A 25730-nucleotide genomic window follows, 5' to 3' on the forward strand; every position below is an offset into this window, starting at 1 on the left:
TCCCAGTCCTGCCACATGCTGCCAGAGCTCAGCGTGGCTGATTTGGGTGCACAGTTTTGGCATTCTGACTCCCAAACACTTCGCCCAAAATGGCTTGGATTCAGTTGCTTTCTCACAACGTGATTTTGGTCCTTCCAAACATCAGCTGTCCCTATTTTGATGAATAATAAACATGTTTGTTTTGGCCAAGTGAAATGCAATGCAGCTGCACTCACAGCGCCCCCCACAGAAAGCTAAGAATCATTACAACAGAAGTAATTATGTTGAGGCTTCAATACTCGGAAGAAAAATAATAATACATATGAGATTCATTTGAATTGGTAAAAGAATATTTTAAACTGGCTCAACACACTGCCATAAAGGCCAGCTATAATATTGTACGACTGGCTCCCACATCCAGATTTATGACAAATGATCTAATCAAGAATGTTACAGCTGTTACCTTTACTTTTTTATTAAGTTAATTTTATTGTTAGACAGTGGTAATCACAACAAAAATCATAAAAGTGGGAGCAGAATATCCATTTTTTGAATTCTCGAGTCTCGGAGTTCAGTTTTATCCATCAATCTTTAAAGTTGCTTATTGATGACATGAGAATTATCACTTGCTGAGGCCACTGTTGCTCTCCAAAATAAACAACTCCCTAATCAGGCCTGAATAGATGAAAAGAATGAGTATTCTGATGACTTTCCTCGCGGGTTACAGCATTTTAGTAAAACATTCAGTCTACTACTCATCAGCAAGTGGAACAGAAGCGCAAGATTAGTTTTGCCTCAAAGAAAACTAGAGATATTCCCCCCTACACACTGTGCAATAAATAATGCTACAACACAATTTAAGTCAGATAAAGGCAACAACTGCAGCCCATAAATATTAATAAAAGACAATGCTCTCTGCTCCACGATCCCTCTGGCCTCCACTGCCGACTGACCTGGTGCAGGTTGGTGGTTAGCCTCAAACAGTAATGCAATATGTCAAATAATTTTTGCTCTGCACTAGAAAAAAACACACAGCAAAAGTTAAATCTATTTTTTGCTCATCATTATGGTTATTGCTTCAGTTGGAGCCACGTTCCAGTGGTAGCCTTTCTGAAATCCCATTGATGTGAGACAGAACCCCAGCCCCCCCACCCAGGGAAACAGAGTGGAGTCTGGCAGGTCCAGCAGAGACACTGCCGTCTTTCTTGGCGGTGCGACAAGTTGATATTTCATCTCAATGCATGTTGCTTTGCTTTGAGCAATGATGCAAAAGCTATTACCCAGAGTGCCCAGTTGGGTTGGCCAGTGGTGCTATGGGTATGCACAGTGGTGCAATTCAAATGAAAAGCATGCAACAAAGGGAGAAAAGCACTATTTCTGCTGCAGCAGAATGTTTGATTGTTATGGTGCTCAAGACTTTATCTCACTTTCGTAACCTCTCATGTATGCACAGAACTTCTCACAACCTCATCCACCTCATGTCTATTAATTATCGGAATTCGTGTTACACACTGAATCCTCTGATAAAGGCTAAAAACTGTACATCTTTTTTTTTCTAAAAGAGAAGTTAGAGGCTCATCTTTTCTCCACCCCACCTCTTGATTTCCCTCTGAGACTGACTTTCTCTCCACCACTGGAGCCAAAGGTTTTTAAGATGTGCGAATGAGCTTAGGCAAGCAGAATCCGAGGGCACTACAGCATGTGTGATATATTGGATTATTGAGTGTGTTCACTCAGATTTAGGGCACATAAAATTTAAAAAAAAAATACTCTCTGGACACAGAACTATGTAACATATTCAGTCCGGGGGGGCCTCCCCATGAAAATGTGGGAAATTGTAAAGTGAGGTGGTGCAATATATGAATTAAGTGCCAATATACAAAGTTAATATCAATTATTTATACCCATTAGTTGGAAAAGGCAGGCAACTGGGTTTTTAACTGACTGCAAAAACCAAAGTGGCATAATATGGATGGTTCAGTGTTTAGAGAAGGATTCTTAGGTGCACACAAATGCAGAAACAGAAAAAAAGGGGGCATGTGATCGGAAATCAGGGTTGATCGTGTCATTTTCAAGGGCTTGTAATCAGGTGGGAAAAAAATCTGGACAACTGATGTAACAAAAAGGCGTTTTGTTGTCCATATTTCCACGTAGTAAACACTACACACAAAACGGAAGGTGGGAGCATAGAAATAAAAGGTTCAAATGAACAGTTTATGGTTTTATGGTGGATATTCTATGTTGGCGAGTAGGCGTATACTTCTACGAGTGGTCTTCCCACTCCCGCTCATAAGGCTGGCAAAGATCCACCATTTTAAAGTTGAGTGTAAAAGCCAGCGCTACAGCAACATGCGACATCTGGGAAGAAAAAAGGAACCTTCAACATGATGAACACGATTCGCTTTGATTTCCATAGACAAGAAATTTACATTTTTCACCAGTTCTGGCCTATGTGCAAACATTTTTCCAAGCGTACTAGTAAAGCAGGTAAGTTCTGGCCACCAGTAGGTGGTGCTATAAATATGACTCAAAGGTTATATGTAGTTATACGCTTCAATAATATTAATTAAAAAAAAAACAAAAAAAAACTTAGGGGACTACTTGGTTGTGTCCCGGTATCACCAGATAATAAAAATCAAATGACTCGGACATGAGGGGTGTGAACAGAACATCTCCAGAAAATAGGATTAAAATACATGAAAAATCTATACTAGCATGGTCAGTTAATATTTGAACGCCAATGGCATTACACAACTGCACTAAAGCAACATTCATTAATAGTTTAACTGAAATTACTCTTCTGTTAATCTACCTGGATTTGTGAGGGCTGTAATGAGCAGAGTCTCTGAGGGCAAGACCAAGAGTAAGAGCGAAAGAGGGAATGAAGACAGAAGACTTGCTCTTTCTTTGCCTGGTGGCCACTGTAAATTATTACCACTTAAAGACCTAATGTCATGATTAGGTGTATTGATTTGCTAAGACTTTGCATTATTCCAGATTAATGGAATTAGGAACATGGAATACATGGGATTCCTTTTATCCCCAAGAGAAACTGCCTCTGAGGTACAACAACTCACTGGAAGTGCAGCATTGCCTTGGTAGTGGCCACTGACGAACAAGTGAATCATTACAGTATAGTGGCCAAAGAATGTGAACCTTGTTTAGAGTTTTGCCAAGCATTTAACCATGTTCTATTAAACGGCCCTGGAGGTTCAGCAGTGCCATGCTTGGTACGCCACACACCGCCGTTGTTAACAAAATACCACTTTTGATTGTGGCTTGACCTTTCTTCTAGACACTCCCACATGATTTTCCTGACATGTGCTGAATTTGTCGTACTCAAAGCCGTTAAAAGGTTTTCGAGAGTTGGAATTGTGATTGATTTACTCGTTGTAGTCATAAAAAGCTTGGACCACTCTCCTTTCTTGATGAAACCCAACACTTTCTAACAACAGCTGAGGTTTATGAGAGAAAAGATCATTTTCAGTGACTAAGCCACATCTGCAACATAATGGAGTTGAGTAAAGAACCACAGGTAAGACAATGACTCTGTAATCTTTAAAATATCATTACACATCACCGAGCAACCCCAAAGATCAGTGCAGTTAAATTTGTGTTAATCTTTTAAATCAATTCCCAACAGGAATGAAGAAAATCTGGACAATATAACTGTTTTGTTAAAGGAACATTGAAAAGGAATGTTGAACCGGCTACACGGCTAACCGAATGGATGTGTGAGAGCTAGATGAAGTCACAAATGTACTCATCTTTTCTCAGCTTCTATCAAAATGAATATGTTAAAGCTGGTTTCTGGAGTTAATGTGTGGTTTTTATAAAACAGCACAACAACTGCTCACATTGCTCCCAATGGGCAGTGGAGTGTGGCGAAGAGCGAAGCTGAGGGGAGTTCTATCAAAAAAACAAGAGGAACCTCCCGGCCCACTACACGGATTTGAGTACAAGAAACCCATTCAGAAGTACACGGTGATCCGCGCACCCTGCACCAAGGACTTTTCAGTTCACTGAAGCACCAAGGAGCTTCAAATATCATCCCGGTGCCAAGCATGTGCTGGACAGAGCTATAGTTCTGATGGGGCAGCTGGCTAAATGTAAATATACAGTACATATCCACTTTCTGTCACTTATCTTTCCGATAGAGATGTTTTGGAATTCACTGGATACAGTTATGAACTCTGAATAACCATTTTTCACTTACAGCTACCCCGTCATTAATCTAAAGCTTTTAATTACTTGACATCCCGAATTTCTCACTCTATTGTTTTGAGGCCCTGTACTTGAATCTAATGAGCAGAATTCAAAATCAGTCACAAGCATGTTTGAAGTTGACTCATTAAAGCCATTTATTGATAGAATAGACTTGATTAGAACAGGTTTCTCTTCTTAGGCTGCTGCCCCCGCGACCCGACCCCGGATAAGTGGTAGAGGATGGATGGATGGGTGGATGGATGGATGGATGGTGGATGGATGATGGATGGATGATGGATGATGGATGGTGGATGAATAGATGGATGGATGGATGGATGCTTTTTTTTAAATGGTAGATATTTTTGGTGAAGGGGATTTTCTCTCTTCGCTTTTCCCTCTAAGAAACCTTCAAATTTTAAAAAGCGTGGGCCTGGGAAATAAATTAGTTGGTTACCAAAATATTATTTTAGCGTATTTGCGTATTCCTACACTGCGAAGAGGTCCCGTTAGCTTTTCGATCAAAATGATGCTGCATAATACACAGCCACAATATGTCAAATTAAAATACTGTTTGTGTATTCTGCTCAAAATCCAGTGCAAAAATGGGATGGAATGTTAACAAGCTGATATTCTAAAAGCCCATTCTCAGTCCTGGGCCCAAGTGTAAACCAAACCACCCTTGGTAGCTTCCGTTAGCCTACTAGACAAAGACTGAACCAGTTAACCCACATTTGATCAAAACACTAAAATACAAGTTGTAAATAATAAGATCATGGACTGGTTTCTTATGCTGGTTCAGCTGGACCTGCAGTGCAGTGGGGTCCAGAAACATGATCACCTGACAGGCCTCTGTCACCCCACTGGGTCATGGTCTCCTCTCAGAAGAGAAGAGAAGACTCCTCTCCTCTCCTCTCCTCTCCTCCTCCTCTCTCTCTCTCCTCTCCTCCTCCTCTCCTCTCCCTCTCCTCTCCTCTCCTCTCCTCTCCTCTCCTCTCCTCTCTCCCTCCTCTCCTCTCCTCTCCTCCTCTCCTCTCCTCTCCTCTCTCTCTACCCAGCCCCCCATCAGCAGGAGGGTCCCCCTACATGAGCCTGGTCCTGCTCAAGGTTTCTTCCTGTTAAAGGGGAGTTTTTCCTTGTCACTGTTGCTTGTTTGGGGTCAGGCCCTGGGATTCTGGAAAGCACCTAGAAACAATTCAGATTGTAACAGATGCTGTATAAATAAAGATTGATTGACTGATTGATTGATTGACTCCCTAGTTCAATATTAATAGGGTTTGTCATCACAGAAAAGTTGCTAAACGGAGGACAAAAAGCCATATTGATCGTCCTCACTATGTGCAGCCTTCGCCAACAACTCAGCATCTGTCGCAGGACAGCTTGATCAACAACAACATTACACTGAAAATGAAGTGGTCTAGAAGGCAGACAATTTCTGTTTGAGGGCGAGAATGTGGGAAATAAACCCCTCACCTCAACCAGGTCAGCGTCCTTCCTGGTCAGAGCTCAAGAGGTCAATGTGAGCCCAATAAACTGACCTCCAAACACCCTTTTCTATACAGCCAGGCTGCAGAAACAAATTACTGACTACATTATCTCAAAGGAAGCCTTTTATGGTATTTCCAAACCACAAAAATACATGAAACTGAAGTCTTTTAATGCAATATATCAATGCATTTTCATCAGTGTAATAAAATACAAGTTACAAATTACTATTTTGTAATCTGAAATATGTATTTTAAATACATATATTGGAAATAGTGTCCATCCCTGGCTCGCCATTATCATTCAAAAATACAAGAACAGAGGCACAAAGTAAGAAAAAAAACAAAGCACCAAACATGTTTTAGCTCCCAATTAATCCTTGAATGATAAATGTTCATACGTGTATCCCTTGGAGAGCAAAGCTAGACAGCTGAATGATGTAAAAAGCTGTTCTGAAGCCCTGATCCTTTCTCCTGCGAACACAATATAGCAGCAAATGGAAGTGCTACTCCAGCCCCGACTCCAACTCTTTGGCCCCAGAAAAACTCTTTGGCTTCAGAGGATGTCTATAACAACTAAACAGCCAAATTTGGTCTTCAATCATGAACAGAAGCCAGCAACAAGTCAAGACAACTACTGAAGCCTGTGGCTGGACGTTTGAAGAATATAATAATAAGGAGGTAACACTGTCAGTGAGAGTGGCCACACTACAAAATTATTATTAGACTATTAAAGTCTACCACCGGTTGCTTTAATGCTGTGACACAGCTAGCAATAATAGGAATATTATTAATGTTACAAATGTTTTACACTATTACAATAGCACACAATCCTGCTGGTTACAATATTCATACACAAGGAAATACTTGATATAACGTCATTTGCAGTGGGGATTGTTCAGGAGGCTAATTGGAAGCTCTGAATGTCAACATTTTTACACAGGCATGTTTTGCAGGGCCTTGAAATCTGCTCACTTCAGCAGAAGCCCGCCTTCTTAATGAGACATTTGGATGGAAGTCCGCTTGGGAAAACTAACTCATAAAATGAGGTCTGAACAAACTATTCTGGTCTGGTGCCCACAACTTGGGCTCGCGGCAGACATTTCAGTAATTTATTCCCTATTCTGACATCTGGTTCAGGAAGCTGGTTACATGGGTGGTGTATTGGCTTTTTCTTTTTTTAAGCACCCTTTAAATCAATTAAAAATCCCAAAACCTTGACTCCTTTCAAGATGTCAAAACAAAATATTATGGCTCAGTTTGAACCTAAATCACTTTTTCCTCCGATGCAGTGATCTACGATCTACGGCTGTGCCTGACCATACCAATAAAGACTAAAAGACTGCTGCTACAAGATCAGCTTTTTGGCCCGATTACGTCACTCCTGTCCTGGTCAGAAGTTGGCAGCAGCTCAAATCCTCTATCTTAAGATGAATCATCTCTAAAAAAATGTTCAAGTCTAACAGGAATAGTGTCATAAAAAGATTGAGAAATTAAAAAGTTCTGATCAGATGGGGCTGTGGTATTTAGTGCAGTTGTTCAATTGGAACCACAATTTATTCACTTGAAAATGGAGATTTAGTAAATCTTTATAAGAAATAAACTGAGGGGAAGTGCTGAATCCTGTTGACATGTCTCCTCTGGTGGCCGGTGGAGGTAGAGTTGTCAGGCAGGAGGCAGAAGTCATCACCACTGCCACCTAGTGAACCACTCAGATCAAAATAAGTGTTCGACCCCCCACAACCTTGACATCCGGAGCACTTACCGTCCACACAGAGCCTGTCAAATAATGACAGCTGAAAGTCTCAGTGTATCATATCAGCAGTTAGCTGACGCTGGCTTCTGGATTTCACACACACAAACACACACTCGAGCAATCCCGGTATGACACATCAGGCAGAACTGGTACCCTTGTGAGATGTTTCATTTCATGGAGCTTGCTTGGTTATCTGAACAAAAATGCCTCCTCTGCTTCCCAATTCATTTATTTTCCTGGAATCTGAATGCAGAGATCTGTGGCTCAGTAATTCAGAAACGCCAAACCGAGGAAAGAAGGAACTGCAACTGTCAGGTACAATTAAGGCTGTTTATTTGGCCCAAACGCACAAACCCCCCCAAAAAAACAGGAAGAGCAGAGTCAGGAGCCGAGAGGGAGGGACATAAATCAACACAATACTTAAACTAGAGAGGAACACAAGTATAAACACAAGTAACACAGTGCTAGAGAGCACTGAGAATACAATAAAACAGTATGCATTGTTTTCTGTGCTCCTGCGATCACCTGATCCCCCTCAAGGTTGAAGACGGTGCAGCTAGTCAGAGCTGTGGATGTGATCATATTGACAGGCTGAATATTAATGCAGATCTGGTCTTATCAGAGCTGCTCGCCGAAGCCTCCTTCCTGCCTTTATACCAGCCAACAAGATGATGCAGCCAGGAACAAATGTAGCATAACTCTCCCACTTGCAAAACAAACAAATGAATAATGCGGTTCAATACTACGAGAGTGCACATGACAATTTACACTCAAAAGTGTAATGCACTCCTCAGACGTAGACCTCTGCCAACCCTGGAAATCTTTCCCACATATCATCACTTCTGCCAAATATGAAAACGCAGGCTTTATTTATTTTGCACCTTTTGAAGTCGGCTTGACTTGGCATATTTTAAACCCACTATGATATGTTGGATTTACTTGTTGTTACCCTCTCTGTGCATCTTGGTATGTCCCAATATGTTGGTTTAGACAGATAATTATCGCTTCTATGCAATAAATTAGGCCCGGTGGTAGCTTAGTGTGCAGCAACTGCGAAACAGAGGGTTCTCGGTTCAAGCCTGGGTGTGGACAGAACTTGGGAAGCGATATGATAGCAGGGGGAGGTACCAGGACATTGCGCAGGTGCCCTTGAGCAAGTTACCGGACCCACAAATGCACACATAGAGATATGTAATGTATTAATAATTCACTTGTGGCTCATACCAATGAACATCTGAAGAAATAAAATCTTCTTAAATTAAGTAGGTGTTTGTTTGACTGATAAGAATGAAACCCTCCAATACTTCCAGGTTGTGTGGGAAGATCATGCCGTATGTGTGATGTGATATAATTGCGTGAATATAAACAAAATCAGCAGCATGCCATTGTGCGTTGCTTGTTTCCTCCTGCCAGACGCTGGCTGATCAGCCTCCGTTTACACCGGTGATATTTGTACGCATGTCGCGACTGGAGATTTGTGTCAGAATTTTCGAAGGACACAAATGATGAGTCCACAGTTTCCGGGGTGAAAAAGATGTGATTAGGGATTAACAGCATGTTGCGAAAGATGCGATTCGTTTTCTTTTCCTCTTCAACACTAAATCCACAAGTGTGGATTCAAGTTTTCTGTGTCAACTGGACTGTTTTTCCGACTCATGAAGAGGTTTCGCCTTCTATCCAGTTTCGGCTTCTTCGGTTCTGCTGCATAAAAGTACATGATGAGGAGTCACAAGTCAAGGTTAAGACTGAAAAAACAGAACCAACCTGTAGATTTTTTTTTTGAGAATAGAGACTCAAGGCTTTCTTTTTCTGTTGATAAACCTTTTGAAGTGCCATTTTATTCACAACGAATTGGCATTGTGACTTGTGGTTTTTGCTTGTTTAATACTGGCTTTGCTGATTGCTGGTCTCAAACCTTTGAATTCAATTTAGGAATGATAATCATGTTAAGCTTTTTCTCCGCACCTCTATCTGCTGCTGATTATTAAACAAGGTGTAAGTATTGGTGTTCTCGCCTTGGCTTTTCTTCAAACGCATCGGAATGTTTTCTGCCATACTTTAAATGCCATTGGTTTTTCTGCACTGTTCTGTGGCATTGGGAAGCACTTTTATGTTCACTATACATATCACAGCATCCATGCTAGTTATTCTTAGTGGTTAAAATGTAGAGTCAAAAAGTATCACAGTCCTTCCAAATGTATTGTGATTTAAATTCAAACTAATTTCTAAAAAAAAATGGACCCCTGGAGCAATATTAGTATATCAGTATATTTATGAAACAGTCACATTCTGCTTCTCTCACGGATTCAATGCAATGACCTGCTCATTATTTGGTGACATATTTGAGAATAGGGGCTATTTAAGGCCAATGTTTGATTTATCTCAGTGGGAAGATGACAGAATTTTCTGGACTAACTTTGTCTCTCCTGACATATCGAAAATGAACAGCAGAATCACATGCGGGTAGCTCATTAAAAAATGGGCTGCATCGCCTGTAATTCAGTTTAAATGTGTCTCCACCAAAGGTGCCTGCCCTTCTGACCTTGGAGACTGTCCCTTGGTTTGTTTTTTCGTGGGGGAAGCTCTGAAAGGGGCGATGGGGTGGAACTGATTTAGGCCAGTAATTGTGATGACATAATTGAAGCAGTAATAGCATGTGCTCATTACTTGCAGTAAGCTGCTTACATCTTGGAAAAATGCCACAAATCTGCACAGATGTGTGGGCAGCACGCTTATCGGGCTCCGGCTCCTCAGCCAGTTTGTGCATTAGACAATGAGAGCAAAGCCAGACCAGCAGCGCAAGCCCAACAAACGAGGAGTCAAGACAATGAAAACAAGGAATCACAGTTGCCGCGGGTGGGAAAAATCACAATTGAAGCGGCTCCTTCTCTCTCTGCTGCACCTAACAAACGTGCCAAGCTGGCGTGCGCACGTCCATGCGCGTGCTTGTGCTCTTTTGAGCAATAGCAATAGATTTCCAACTCACAAAAGTTGCAGTGAAAGGAAGGACTTGGAGATTGTCCAATGAAACCGTTTGCAGCTGCCCACTGAACAGCATCTCTGTGCTCATTTTAATTGATAATAGTAATAATGCTTTGAAACAAACGTGTGGGTTGATGAGGTTGAGGATAATGAGCTGCGAATCTAACTTTAAAACACCCACCGTTGGTAAAATGGAGGAGGTGTCAGTCAGTGTAGGATGGGATGCACTGGCGGGGGGGCTTAGAAAGACAGAGTCAAAACATGTCTGCACTTAAAAAGGAAAAAGCCCTTCTAAGGAGGGGTTGAAGGCCAAAGAACAAAGAAGCATCTCATCAAATTTCATCCAAAGTGGAAAAGGTACCCACTGCAGCGGCGTTGTTTCAAGGATAACAAGGTGTGACTGAGCTTCAACTTGCACAAATGTCTTTGCACTAATCTATAATATATCCCTGCCAGGTGATAAAGATGCGCGTCGGGGTCCGCAAATGGACACGAGCAGTGCCGCCTGCAACATTTGCCTTTTAATGAAATGCATGGACAAAGAAAGGCAAAGCTCCCAGCGATGGCGACCGCTTTTAAGGTGCAAAATGCGCAAAAAAATCTCAGAAGACTTTTCCTCGGCAAAGTAAAAGTACGAGTCGCATGGCATCGCGCACTAATAAAGCATAAAACAGCCTTGGAAGAAAATCCACACGTTCATGCGTCAGCGGACAGCAGTGACTAGTGCCCCCCGGAGAAGCACAACTACACCAAACTAATAATCATGGTAATTTAAAGATGTCGGTGGTTCTTCGTGGTATGGTGGCAATCCCTTTAAAATAACTATTTTGCTTACCCATGGTGTCTCATCGGTCCGATCCCTCCGTCCTTGGCGCAATCCACCGCGCAGATCACGACTCTTCCTCCGAGCTTCTACCTTTCCAGCACCTGACGAAACACCGCTCGATTCTCACACGAGTTGAGACTCAACCGCCTTCATTCCTGAAATTGTCTCAATTACGAAAAGCTTTTCGTGTGTGCGCCCATGTTCTCTGGCGCGGCGCAACTTTACGGACCTGTCACCGCCGAGGGTGCCATCAAGCCCCAAGTTGGAACTCAAACGCCCGGAGCTGCGAGGGGGGCTCCCGCCGACGGAAACATTGTCTTAAAATGAGTGCACGAAAATAAAAAGGTTGCAGAATGTGCCAAAGTTAAGAGGTGTTCTGCCTCGAAACGGTCCGGACAAAAGTGCAGAGTCGCGGACGGACGCGGGCGTCCTCTTGCGCAAACATCCAGCGGAGCAGCGGACACTCAAAGCGGCGATCTCACGCAGGAGAGCTCGGGCACTGTCGGGGGCTTCTGTGCAGAGCACTGATGAGCAGGTTAGTGTGTGCGCGCCCGGCTGCGTGGGGGACGTGTGCGCGCACACGTGGGAGAGCGAGAAGGAGCGAGCGAGAGCGCATTAGATGCGGTGTTTTAACAGCTGCGGGCAGATCTAGTCAAGTATTAGATATTACATATACTATTTTTTTTTATTGCATGCGTTCCTATCAACACCAACACGCAGAGGCAGGCGCTTTGTCACCATTTACGATGTCTTCCCTATATAAGCCAATTATAGAGGTGGTGTGGAGGAGATGCTGAGGGATACAGTATGTGGTCATCATTATAGCATGAGTGGGTAGGCTGCCTAATCCACCTCCTGTTATATAATTATAGGATGGGTGACTGTATTCTAAACTTGTTTAGGAACGAATACATCCCGATCGTTATAAGGCACATAAGTACAAACGCAATGCTATGTAATTACTTAATTAGCAATGATTATAAAGCAATTTTGCCCTTCAACTACATGGATTAGGACAGACTGCTGCTGTTAATTTTAACTCTTAACAACTGCCGCATGTTTCTCTCAACCCCTAACAAAGACCAATAATAATTTACCGGTAATTAATAAATGTCTTCAGATTAGCTTGGTCCAAATTCCTATTAAAGTCTTATAACTAATTCTTTATATGAATCAGCATTACATATTTACATAAAATACCTGCAGACAGGGAAAATCATATAATAAATGAAGATTTTCAAAATTCTTCCCATAGATCCATACATACTATGAGACGTGGATGTGGAAGACAGCCCTTAGACAGCAACACTCATGCTGCTGCTTATATGTTGAACATAGTTTACAATGCCACGGTTCTAACTTGTAGGAATTTAGCCACAGCAATTTAAATGTCCACGGAGAAGCAAAAATTAAGGCTAACTTATCAAAGTCATTGGAATCTATTGATATCACTCCTCTTGCAGGGAAACTTTGCTCTATGACAGAGGAAACAGGACTTAGATCCACGCTCACAATGCTGTACTCTTTGTTGCAGTCTTGTATGTGTTTGTGTTTTATTATGTTCATCATGTTCTTCACTGTTCTTCACTTTAAATGACAGGCCAGAGGACATTAAAATCAGTGTTATGAATGGTTGTCACTGGAATGATTTAAATTATTTAGTTGATGTACAATGCCAGGCAACATGAACCAGATCATTTTGGTTTCAACCCTAAAAACTATGCAAAAAACATTTAATATGCAGTTTATGAACTGAGCATACTTCTTCATGCTAACACTTTTTGTAAAAAGGGATGAATGCTGTTTACTCAGCTAAATTGATCTCTTTTTCTCCAGATAATGCATTCCTATCGCTGAGGTTGCTCAACTTCTGTCTGATACCTTTGAGTGAGTTTGGAGTGTTACAAAAAGTCAGAGCCTCTGAAGTTCCTGATGACTACTTTGGTTCCTAGAACTCATCCTTCAATAGGATTCACCCCCCTCCTAAATGGCAAAATGAAAATGGAGTAATCCAGGAATGTCGACCCGGTCAGTTTTTAGAAGCAGCAGTGATGGGGCGTGACATTATGACTACTGACGAGTGACTTCATCGCAGCACCTGGGATATACTAAACAAATACCTTTTCCTTATGTCGATGTGTTAGAAGCACAAAAAAAGAATCTGATGAATCACATTTATCTTTGGCATCACATGGATGCCCAGGTGTGTGTGTGTGTGTGTGTGTGTGTGCATTACTTGCCTGGGGGCTCTCATGGCACCACAAATGGGACGAAGGCAAACTGTGCATGGCACTTTGAGTATGGCACTTTGAGGAATGTTCTTCTTGGGTCCTGACATCCATGTGGATCTTACTTTGACACATTCCACCTACCTAACATCACTGCAGACTATACACACCCTTGGAAATTATACTCTGTGATGCTGCGGCCTGGTGTAGCAGGATAAATCACTCAGCCAAAAAGCAAAAATGCTTCAGGGATGGTTTTACGAGCGTAATAATGAGCCTGAGGTGTTCGCTTGTCCTCCAAGGTCCCCAGATCTTCTTCCAGTGGAGTGTCTGTGAGGCCCCTAAAATTTAGAGCATTTGCAAATGTGGAACCAACACAATATGAGGCAGAAGGTCATCATGAGCTGCCTGATTTGTGTTTCTTAGCCATCCATATTCCGAATAGATTGTGTTATGAGCAGAAAATCAGAGGCACAGCAAAGGGTCTTTCCCAACCTTAAACTTATTTTTCAAAAATGTTGCTTAGAGGGACACAGCTGCAGGATCTGGCTTTATGACGCTGCCACTTTGACCATACCTTCACGTTTTTCAAGGGTCAGAGCTCCGTTAAATGTCGGATTTGTTCTTTTCTTCCTGAGCTGGTCACGCACTAAAAACATTTCTTTATTTCTGAAACAAATTTTCCAGAGAACATGACCAATTCCTCCTTTAGCAATCGTCCTTTAGGTTTACTTCCATCATCGACAGTCGATACAGTCGGTATGATGGAATTCGGAGTTTAATGAAGCGTGGCTCAGACAGGAAAGACAAGTGAGACAGAGAGAGGGATGACAAGGAGGGACAAGACCCATAAAATGAATTAACAAGGAGCTGCTTGATGGAGGTTTGACACTGGACCTGCTAGCCTAGAGCCACACTCACGAGGAGGTCACGCTGTAAATCAACGGGGTGATGAGGTCCCTTTGCCTCCTATTTCTCCTCTTTACCTTGACCACAGATGAGGCCTTGATGCTTCTAGCGAGCAGCAGGACAATGTCACGCTGCGCCAGAGTACAGCATCAGCAAAAAAAAAGAAACAACAAAGGAAAGGCAGCACAGTAGAGTAGAACAGTGATTGCACCAAGAAGAAGATTCAGAGTCTTTCAAATGTTTTTTTTCCCATCCCACAAGTGATCTCTTCCACCCCGTCACAGGTTCAATTCTGGCGTGTCAGTTGGTTAAAACAATAGAGCAGGCAGTACAACAAATCAATGCAGAGCACTGAGGGTCCAGAGGGAACAGCCACCACGGCATGAAAGCACACACAAGCTCGGTGGGATGTCCAGAAAATGGCTCCTGACAGTGAGTAAGTAGTACTCGATATGACACATACACGCCAATACCACACTGAGGTTTTGTAACAAGAGACAAAATATCATTAAATATTCGTGTGTGCAGGGGCTTTATTCGAATCATCCATATTTACGCTCGCTCTTGGGGGCGTGGTCTTAAGGTTTGTGTAATCAACTGGCTTAAGTTGGGGTGACAACTGGCGTAGAGTGTGATTCATCATCGGGTGCAGTCTCAAAATAATCCCACAGACAGTTTTCATAACTTAAGTTGCTGATGCCTGCTGGTTAGCACGTGTTCTTTTCATGCATTGGGATCACTGAACTGTCTGATTTTCTTTGCTCATCTATTGATTAATTATACACACCACTGATTCAATATCACCAAGCACGCGTTCCCTCAAAAGTCTGTCTTTAACAGACCATAAACACAGCAAGGCTGTCATTGGAGAAAGCAGCAGCACACATTTAACCCACAGGCAATTAAGACATGCTGATAAGAGTGTGCTCATGTGAGAGATTTTAAAAAAAGACTGCTGATTTTATGACAAAGGCATTGTTATGGAGTTAAATTCATGCAAATTTTGAATGTGCTTTGCAAATATAAAATCTGGTTTGCAAATATAAAACACCATTTATAAGAAAATACATTTTTGAAAATTAAATGCGAAACAAAAAAAAGTATGAAGTACAAAAAGTACGAAGAAGTACAATGGTGGGGTATTCACGCCAAAAGTAAGGCCTCTACACCAGGCGGTGGCGCAGGCTAAATCAGTGGTTGTTTATATCCAGGTGACATGCGCCACCTCCTGTTGTGGAGGCCAAACTACAAGGCACCTGTGAAACAGTCCAATCAACAGAACATGGGACTATTGGCACAAACATCCCGAAGTTTGTTTCCTCCTTTTAGACGTTTGTTTCCTATTCTTTTTTTTTTTTTAAATGTAACATTTGGTGAGTGGTGTTTCACAAGTGCAAAGCATGTTTCATATTTGCGAAACCTATTCAGTTTATTCGCAAGGTTTTTACATGAATCTAACTTCACACAAAGTTTACTGTTGCTTAAAGTAATGATGACAACAAAATAAGATACAATGTTCCTCAAACATGAGCTGCAAACGTAAATCACAATTGAAGTCCTGGTATTTTATCTCCATATAAATTGCCTTTCTATGGAAATAAAGTTAGATGCGGCAAGCATTTATTTGCATTTCCATTTGGAGGGGTTTGAAAATGAAAATGACAGATTGGTATCGTCCGCATTTTTGGGACTCTTCTTTGGGATAGAAAGAAAGGACTTTCTATTCATGTTCTGTTGCATTTTCCAGTTTTGATATATCTTTATAGTTACAATGTCCAAGAATTTTGAGCCATGTCCCTAACCTAACCCTAACACTCATAACATCTATTGTCTTTTTCTTTACTTACAGCATTCAAATAGTAAACTGGCCTACACAATATTCCGTGGAAACGATGGTAGGAACCACGCTTTGTCAACATTGTTTTTAGAAAACAGTCCTTGTTGTCTCCGGTGAACATCAGCAGCACCTCTCTTCAAGGACACGCCACTCGCCTTTTCCCCAGCAACCAGCTCCACACTGTTCTTTTCCGGCTTGAAAGCCTCTTCATATTCCAAAAACATCTTGACGTCAGTGATTACATGTGGCATTGCTCCTGTGTTGACCATTACCCCTTTTTCCTTCAATTTAGAAGTATAAGAAGAGTTCACTGGCTTGTATTACATTATCTCTTCTTCCTCAACAGTTTGCGTCTTTACGCGTGGAGCTCTGTAAAAACTACGCAAGGGCCTCTGGACTTTATACTCACAAGGTCATTCAGTAGGCTTCTTCATTTTCCCCTGTTGTGAGGTTCTTTTAAAATACTGGTCTTTAGCCTGAGCAGATGTAGGTGCCCTAAAACTCCAAATAACTTCATCCCCATCAAAACGATTGATTCCATGAGCTTACAGGTTCCCTTCTAGGCCCTAAACCTTTTTCAATAGTCATCTTTAGGGTAGGAACACTGAGTTAACTAAGTATTGTTAATTGCACTGAGGAATAACCATGGGTCCTAAGCATCAGCTTAACCAGAACTGAGACCGTGCATTATTCTGCTCATGCTCACTTATACATTGCCCATGACCATGATGTCAATATTAACAGCACAGCTTAACAGCATACTGTCTATAGCTCAACAGCTGTCCTATCCTTTCTAACACACTGCAGCGATGTCACATTGAGGCCTGCAGTGTGGCTATAAATCTGCTAAAGATGGACCTTTAAACTAGACTGCTCTGTAGAACTAAATCAAACCTCTTAACAGAAACGCGTCATTAGCGTTTGTCTCAAGCCGTTGTCCAGAAGTATGGAAAGTTTAGAAAGTTTATATTTAATACTTTTAAGAGGTAGTGGCCATTTCAAAATAGTAGTAAACATCTTGTCATGCACATGCTGGTAACCAAATATGTGATCATACATGATAAATGTCAAATGCATGCATCATAGGATGCCATGGCAACAGCGCCGCAGAGTCTCGCAAGAGTGCCGTCAGACCTGAATAGGGTGCTGCCACACAAACATGGGGGAAAAAAAGGAAGTTGAAATGAAGTGAACTTGAAGCAGAACTTTTTAATACATCCCGGGTTTGCAGAAATGGTACTGTGCCAATAATTATTCTGGCAATTTGGTTGCAGACGTGACATATGAAGTCTGTAGGGGGGGAAAAATCTAATTTATCTTCACTGGTATGTAGCCATGCAAAGCTACATAATTCCATTGAAGTGACAAAGCCTTCTAGCAGCAATTAAATCTTTTGTCATTTCTAGGAGCTCGGGATATATATTCTCAAAAAAATGTATTACGCAATGCCTTAAAAAGAAACGTTGTTATATATTTTTCCTTGTGAAATTTCCTGCGGTTGTAAAAGATGGGGAATAAAAGATGTTTGCGTTTGCATCTGTGTCTTTTTCTGATTAAAGGTGACATACATTTTTCAAGTGCTCTTCTTCTAAAGTGATTAGGACGAGGACTTGTGCGTGATTGTGCGGGTGAATTCGGGGAAGTTCCAGTAAGTGGTGCGAACTTTTTGTCATATCTAGGACAACAATGTTGCAGTGTGAATAACAAATGCTAAATATCTCAGCCAGACAGCCGTCTGTCTGTATCACATCACCCCTACTGTTGTAAGCCATTACTGTCAGAAAATGATCCCCAGAGTCACTTTGAAGGAGAGAATGAGCCTTAACTTTTAAATCAGACATGTTTCCTATTGTTATATTCAAATAAATGAAGCACAGACGGTACTGTAGTTCCAAAGTGACTTAGGGAAATTTGGAAAATTCTGCTCCCAGATTGTGAGTTTTATGTTAATCCCTCATAATCAAAGCCTAAAAATACATGTTTCTTGTTGTTTGCCACCAACAGTCAAAATTAAAGTTACACTGCCACGAGAGCCACCATCCGATATGTGATCGATGACAAGCACGCATCATCAGCAACTGGTTCACGTGTAACACGTTTAATCTTCCCACCCTTTGATTGGAAAACTGATGTGAGCAGTAGTCAAAGACACTAAAGAGGGAAGGGAAGAGCATATGACCACTTAAAGAAGTGAATGAAAGAAGTTTTTCAGTGCACAGAAAGCAATTCATGATTTATTTTCACTGGGAAATAGATCTATTTCAGGGTTACAGGTTTAGTTGGGATGGTTAGAGTCAGAGCAATGGGCTGGAGAATGTATCGTGCCTATGAAGGTCCTTACAAAGCCAGAAGAACAACAACTTTTTTGTGTATGGCGATCAGCTTTGGAGTTTGTCAGAGCTCCAATTTTGATATTAAAAAACAGCCGGACGCTCTGCAGTGACTGCTTAGTGAAAAGAGATGCTATGTAAATAAACCAAGGACTCCGTTTCTGATCGGAAATACACACGGATCCAAAAACTCTGCTGCTCTGTAAAAACACACAAACTGCGCAAGCATACACTCCCCTCAGACTGTATTTCAATTTCCCATCACTTAACAACTAGCCCCATTTACTACTGGACATTACAGGAGTGAGAAGGAAACCATGGAGGAGCAAGTGGAGCAATTTTGGCCCATAAAGGAGGGTTCAGACCAGCTTTAAGGACTTTTGTGTTGTTCAGAGAAAAAAAATGCAGCTTCAAACTTTCTCTTCTCGCATTACATCAAGAATAAATAAATACATGCAGAAACAGATTCATTTGAGTGCATTTCCCAAAGATTATCTGGTTAATAGTTGTAATAGTTGTTAATAGTTGAGGGAAACAAATATCCATTTCATCGAATGACCACAAACTGATATTGCTTGAACAGTTTTGTTTTTTTGTTTTTTTTTTTACAAAGAACCTTTTTAACTGCTGTGTTGTAAATCACAAATTATTTTTACATTTTTCTACATTTTTCCCACATTGTCCCACTTTCTAAGGCATACCAAAATATGCTCATAGAGGGATTTATTTATTTAAATCCATTGTAACAAAAAATGTCTACTCCTTTTGCATGAAAATATGGAGGGACGGTAGAAAAAGGAAGAAACTATTGAAAGGTCACCTTTTTATGAAGCTACATTTGAAATAGCAATGGCATATTTATCCAACGTGAGAGAGCAGGAAGTTGGAGCAGAAATTAGCTTGAATCTTCATCATGGATGATCACAGGGAGAAAATGCTGTTATTTGCAATCATAAGTGATTAAAGACATTGAGCTTGCATCATCTTGGAAACATTACATCTCTCAATTTAGAAGTGGAAGCTTCATTCTTAAAGATTTCCTATAATCAGGCTTAATTATGCATGTTAAATTTGACATGAATTCCGTCTATGTGTATCAATTAATCTATATTTTAATTCAAGACAAGTCAACCATATAAGGTCACATTAACATAATAAAGCACAGACATCCGCACATAATATGAGTGTAATCCATTGGGGCTTATGCACAGATTATGATGAAAAGGAATACACAAAAAGAACCTCACCTGTGATGATCTGCTCAAACAGGTTTACTCCACAGTCCAGCGTTTCCCTGGTAACAGAAATGAAAACTAAACCCTTGAAGCCTGTAGCCAAGAGCAGTCATGCAGAGCTCCACAGACAATAGGTGATAAAACCAGGCCGGAAACACCAAAGATTGAGCCTTATAGATGGCAATACTGATTATCCTCATAAGCAAGAGGAGGTAGAGCTGAGCCAAAGGTAATACAGGCCAACCCTTTGGTGAAATGAAGTTGGTAACATTGGGCCTCATTCACGAACCGTTCTTCCAAACAAATTTGTTCTTAAGTCCCACTTACGAACATTTTACGAAGATTGTGGCATTCACCAATTTGGAATTGGAAACCATGCCAAAACTGTCTTTTTATTTGATTTTATCTTGATTTATTTTATTAGGGGATCGAGGATATGCCCTAGCTCCCTGGTTGTTGACACCACTGACCAACCCTCAGACTCCACAGGAAATTTTATTCAATCAGATGCATGCGCGCAGTCGCTCCACCATTGAACGCACCATCGGCATGTTAAAGGGGCGCTGGATGTGTTTGGACAGAGCCACAACCCCCTGAGGATGTGCGTCCTGACGCAATGATGGGGCCAGACTGCAGGCACGCGGTTCACGTTTGAGCACGATTAATTTGTGAATAAAATGCATTATTGTCACAATTTTAGTCTAACAGTCTTGATTCACTTCAAAAAGAAGAAAAAAAGAGAGACCAGTTTCAGAGCACAGCTTTTACACGTTTTTATTCTTTTTACATTCTTATTTTTTTACATTCTCGTTGATTTCTTTAAGCGTGTTGGCTATAGTCATCAGGGTTGAGGCAATTTTATCAAGCGTGTTAGCCATCCTTTCTTGATTGTGCAACACGGCGTCAGAAATCAGGCGTGGAGAGGCAAGCTTTGGGCATTTCGCTTTGGGCATTTGGCTGCTTTTTGCTTTGTCTACAGGGTCCTGCTGCAGTTCCTTTTATGGGCATTAGTGGGCGGTGACTTATGCTAATCGTATGTTAATTAGACTCACCTGGCACGCGCTTTCAACTTACGAACAGATGGCATTCATCAATCTAAGAACACAGCTGCGAACAATTCTGAGGCTTATGAACGCGTTGATGAATCTGACGTAGGGTTTTCTTAAGGAACTTCTTAAGAACAACTTAAGAAAGAATCTAAGAAGATTCTTAAGAACATATTGGTGAATGAGGCCCATTGTGCTTTGCATCCTTGGCTGTCTTTGAAAATTGCAATCAGTTATTTACATATGGAAGAATTCACATTCCCCTTGCCAGCAGTACTGCAGCTGCTGTGCATCTTTAAAGGTGGGCAAAGAAAGTCCCATTTATGAACATTACAACCTTTCAAACACAATCTAGGTCTCACAGCTGCGGGCAATCCCGCCCGTGTGTCAGTCGCCCCGCGCAAATCGGAAATCGGAACACTAATGAGTCCCCTTTTTAGTTCCCTGCGCTACGCTGCCTCCCTGCCAGATTGTCCTTTGTGTTTCCACATGACTCTCCAGCGTTTTCCTGCCTGCCTGGTTCCGACCCTGCCTGCTCCTGATGACTCTGTTCTGCCTATTCCCCAGTATATTCTGTCTGCCTTTTGTTCCTGATAATAAAGCAGTGTTCAACCGAACTCTGGTGTCGCTCTTGGGTTCTCGTCTGCTGCCTGACACTGGGTGGAAACCTTACATTACATAAATTAATTAGGAATCTAAAAATGCACCCCTTATTATTTTTTTTATTTTTTTTTAAGCTTTCAGGTTATGTGAAAACAAAAGTTAAAGGGCTCATTAAAGCAGCAGTATCGTTTGTGGCCAAAGCTGGTGCTGCAATCACAATCACAATCAAATTACTGTGGCGTTTGGTATCCTTCCGCCTCCCCCTGGAGTAGAGGTTAGGATGCCAGACTGAGCAAAATCATCTACATTTGACTGATGTCCTGTCTCAGTTACGTTTCATATTGCCAAAATGGATGCGCAAACGTTGGAACCTTGTCCCCAGCATTTCAGCATTATGCCAGAGAATGTGTTGCTCAATGTTGGCAATGAAAATTTGCCGTGTTCATTTTTCAAAAGAATTGATCAAAAATCAATTTGATGATCCATCCACATACATGCTAGCGTACTATGAATGAACATGCATAATGTCTGTGTAAATTCTCAGTCATCCAGGTCATTGTATCCAAGGTAGTTTTCTCTGTCAACTGGACTGGGTTTCTTCTCTTGAAGACGTTTCGCCTTCTATCCAGAAGGCTTCTTCAGTCCTGAACTCGCTAGGGAGAGAGCTTGAAAATATATAGCCCCTGTGGACCATTGGGCGGTGGTGGCCTGAGGCACTTCCTATCACCCACATACAATGCAGTCCTCCACTCCTTCCAACAGCAAAACAAACATTCACACCACTCCAGGAGACCAGGTGACTCACCACCATGAGAGCCAGCAGACAAAGGGGAGACACCTCAACTAGGTGAACGACCAGTGACCCTGCCAATGACTCTCAGGTGACCACTCAGATCATTAACATGCTAATGGTCCACAGGGGCTATATATTTTCAAGCTCTCTCCCCAGCGATTTCAGAACTGAAGAAGCCTTCTGGATAGAAGGTGAAACGTCTTCAAGAGAAGAAACCCAGTCCAGTTGACAGAGAAAACTACCTTGGAGACGCTGTTCTTCAAATTTGTCTTTATCTTTTAGAGGCATCTCTTACAACAGATCCTCCTTTTGACACTTTGCTTTTGAAATGAGAATATTATAATGTTCATAAGCTGATATTCTAAAAGCCCATTGTCGATCCTGGGCCCGAGTGTATCTCTATGATCTCTGCCTATTCTGTCCTCTACCTGTCCTCCTCCCTCTCCTCTCTCTCTACCCAGCCCCCCCATCAGTAGGAGGGTCCCCTACATGAGCCTGGTCCTGCTCAAGGTTTCTTCCTGTTGAAGGGGAGTTTTTCCTGCCACTGTTGCTTGTTGAGGGTCAGGCCCTGGGATTCTGGAAAGTGCCTAGAAACAATTCTGATTGAAACAGATGCTGTATAAATAAAGATTGATTGAATGCTGGAAAAACATTGGGCCCGATTCACCAATATGTTCTTACGAATCTTCTTAGATTCCTTTCTTAAGTTGTCCTTAAGAAGTTTTTTTAAGAAAACCCTACGTCGGATTCATCAACGCGTTCGTAAGCCCCAGAATTGTTCGCAGCTGTGTTCTTAGATTGATGAATGCCATCTGTTCGTAAGTTGAAAGCGCGTGCCAGGTGAGTCTAATTAACATACGATTAGCATAAGTCACCGCCCACTAATGCCCATAAAAGGAACTGCAGCAGGACCCTGTAGACAGAGCAAAAAGCAGCCAAATGCCCAAAGCGAAATGCCCAAAGCTTGCCTCTCCACGCCTGATTTCTGACGCCGTGTTGAACAATCAAGAAAGGATGGCTAACACGCTTGATAAAATTGCCTCAACCCTGATGACTATAGCCAACACGCTTAAAGAAATCAACGAGAATGTAAAAAAAGAAGAATGTAAAAAAAAATAAACGTGTAAAAGCTGTGCTCGGATTGTGACAATAATGCATTTTATTCACAAACGGGCAATTAATCGCGCTCGAACGTGAACCGCGTGCCTGCAGTCTGGCCCCATCATTGCGTCAGGACGCACATCCTCACGGGGTTGTGGCTCTGTGTCCAAACACATCCAGCGCCCCTTTAACATGCCAATGGTGCGTTCAATGGTGGAGCGACTGCGCGCATGCATCTGATTGAATAAAACTCCTGTGGAGTCTGAGTGTTGGTCAGTGGTGTCAACAACCAGGGAGCCAGGGCATATCCTCGATCCCCTAATAAAATAAATCAAGATAAAATCAAATTAAAAGACAGTTTTGGCATGGTTTCCAATTTGGTTGATTAATGTTAAGTCATTGGCACATTTACGTAATTTTAAAATTCTCCGTAAATCACCAAAAATAGGAAATAAACAAATAAATAAATAAATATGACAGAATTATCATTGTAATATTGAATTTTATTGAACTGCACAAGAGAAGAAAACCCAACCATGCCAACATGTCGGCACTGAAATGTGCGCAAGACTACAGTACTCCTGAGTGTTCGTAGGATTTGTTCTTACCTACGAATAAATCCAGGATAAGAAGAAATTGGTGAATGCCACAATCTTCGTCAACTGTTCGTAAGTGGGACTTAAGAACAAATTTGTTCGTAAGAATGCTTCGTGAATCTGGCCCAATGTGAGTGAAGTATTTGAAGTTAAGTCCTTCAAATTCTGTTGACGTATCAGGTTTGTTCTATGATTGCTTTAACTTTAACAAAAACCTGAAGTATTTTATCAGTTAAAAAAAAACGTAATATTGCTTTATCTATTTTGAATGTAATCATTGATGCAGCTGCCATTGGCTTGGAGCTAATTTTTCAGAGTTGTAGAATTTTATTTATAGCAGCATATAGCAATTTCTTTGAGAAATTACTCATTCTGCACAACTTCTCATCTTCCTTTAGCTGTTGACACTTCTAGGAGATGTCTCAGATAATGCTGTTGATAAACTCCAACTTAGATTTGCTTTTAACCTTTGCTTTTTGGAACATCAGAGATGGTTACCCAAGCAGATAATTGAGACTTGCGCAGATTCCTATAAAGACTGTTACCTGCAACAGCAAGTTGCTTATATGAGTAGCGAAGAACAAACAGCTAGAAGTTAACTCTAAACACATATGTGATTGTTTCTGAGCAGCCACGTGATTACTGTCACATCCATAGTAGAGGGCAAGACAACTGTTGACTATAAAAGAATAGTGTCCCCCGGTTTGGTCCATGTCACCTCACACACGCTAAGTAGACACCCAACATGGTTTACCTTAAAGGAGTGGCAAGGGTCCCTGCTTGGCCAGGCTTCACAGATGGGGAAGTAGCCTGAGTCCCACTGTGTGCCTGTGGAGAGGAACCATGGAGAACATAATTGAAATCTGCCCTCTGCAACAACTGAGAGGAAGTCTAATGCCCCTCTGCAATTTAGATCAGGAAGCCACTGCTTGGCTTGAGAACTCTACATTATAAATAAAGAGCTTTAAAAGTCTTAATCGCAGAAAACAACTTGTTTTTAAGATGTTTTGTCGATGTTCATCAATGTTAGTGATGTTAAAATGAGATCATTCGCAATAACTTTAACCAGCATCTAACTAAAAAAATTCAAAATTTTTCTAATATCAGCATGGTGATAAATGAGTATTGGCCTCCCTCCTCCTGCATTGATCTGTAGTTGAATGCCATGGTATTCATGATGGGCTTTTTTAGATGCTCACTAGCTACTTTTCTATCCACCTTGGTAGTGAAAGAGTTTATTTTGCCTTCAGAAGTGCATTAATTCTTCCTGACATACTGTCAACAAGGTGTTGGAAACATTCCTCAGAGAATTGGCTCCATGGTATCGTGATAGCTCCATACAGAAGCTGCAGGTTTGTCAGCTCTTATCCATGATGTGAATCTCCCATTCCACCAGATCCCAAAGGTGATCTGCTGGATTAAGATCTGGTGACTGTGGAGGCCACTGGAGTACAGTGATCTCATTTTCATGTTCCAGAAACCAATTGAGATGATCTGAGCTTTGTGATGAGGTGCATTATTCTGGGGGAAGGGACGTCATGGTCAGTGGTAATTCTAAGGTAGGCTCAGTTGATTCTAAGGAGCCCAAAGTGTGCGGAGAAAATAGCTCCCACACTGAACAATCTGCACCAGCCTGAACTGTCAATACAAGGCTGGATAGGCTCGCTGCCTTCATGTTCTTTTTGTTAAATTCTCACCTGAACATTTGAATGTCACAGAAATAGAGACTCATCAGAAAAGACAGGTGAACTGTAGCCTCAATTTACTGTTCGTAGCTAACAGGAGGGGCACCTCTGTGGTCTTCTGCTGCTGCCTATCTTGT

The 25730-nt window shown here is 41.6% G+C and overlaps 1 protein-coding gene and 1 long non-coding RNA gene across 3 annotated transcripts in view; one reads left to right on the top strand and one right to left on the bottom strand.

Moving 5' to 3' along the window:
- The window catches only part of lrrtm4l1 (leucine rich repeat transmembrane neuronal 4 like 1), a 48795-nt gene extending 37053 nt beyond the window's left edge, over positions 1-11742 (bottom strand). The window contains exon 1 of one of the 2 annotated variants that reach the window (XR_008947767.1): positions 11240-11742. Coding sequence is in view for 1 of the 2 variants with exons in the window: in XM_057019707.1 (XP_056875687.1) it covers positions 11240-11243 (4 nt within the window). In the remaining variant the exon portion in view is untranslated. The remainder of the gene's footprint in view (positions 1-11239) is intronic. The other variant, XM_057019707.1, reaches the window with a different exon arrangement.
- Positions 11632-17740, top strand: LOC130517674 (uncharacterized). The gene is made up of 2 exons (XR_008947770.1): positions 11632-11765; positions 16217-17740. It is a non-coding gene; the product is annotated as an uncharacterized LOC130517674 (long non-coding RNA).
- Positions 17741-25730: the final 7990 nt, after the last annotated feature.

The sequence above is a fragment of the Takifugu flavidus genome, chromosome 20 (genome assembly GCF_003711565.1).
Source record: "Takifugu flavidus isolate HTHZ2018 chromosome 20, ASM371156v2, whole genome shotgun sequence".
NCBI lineage: Eukaryota > Metazoa > Chordata > Actinopteri > Tetraodontiformes > Tetraodontidae > Takifugu > Takifugu flavidus.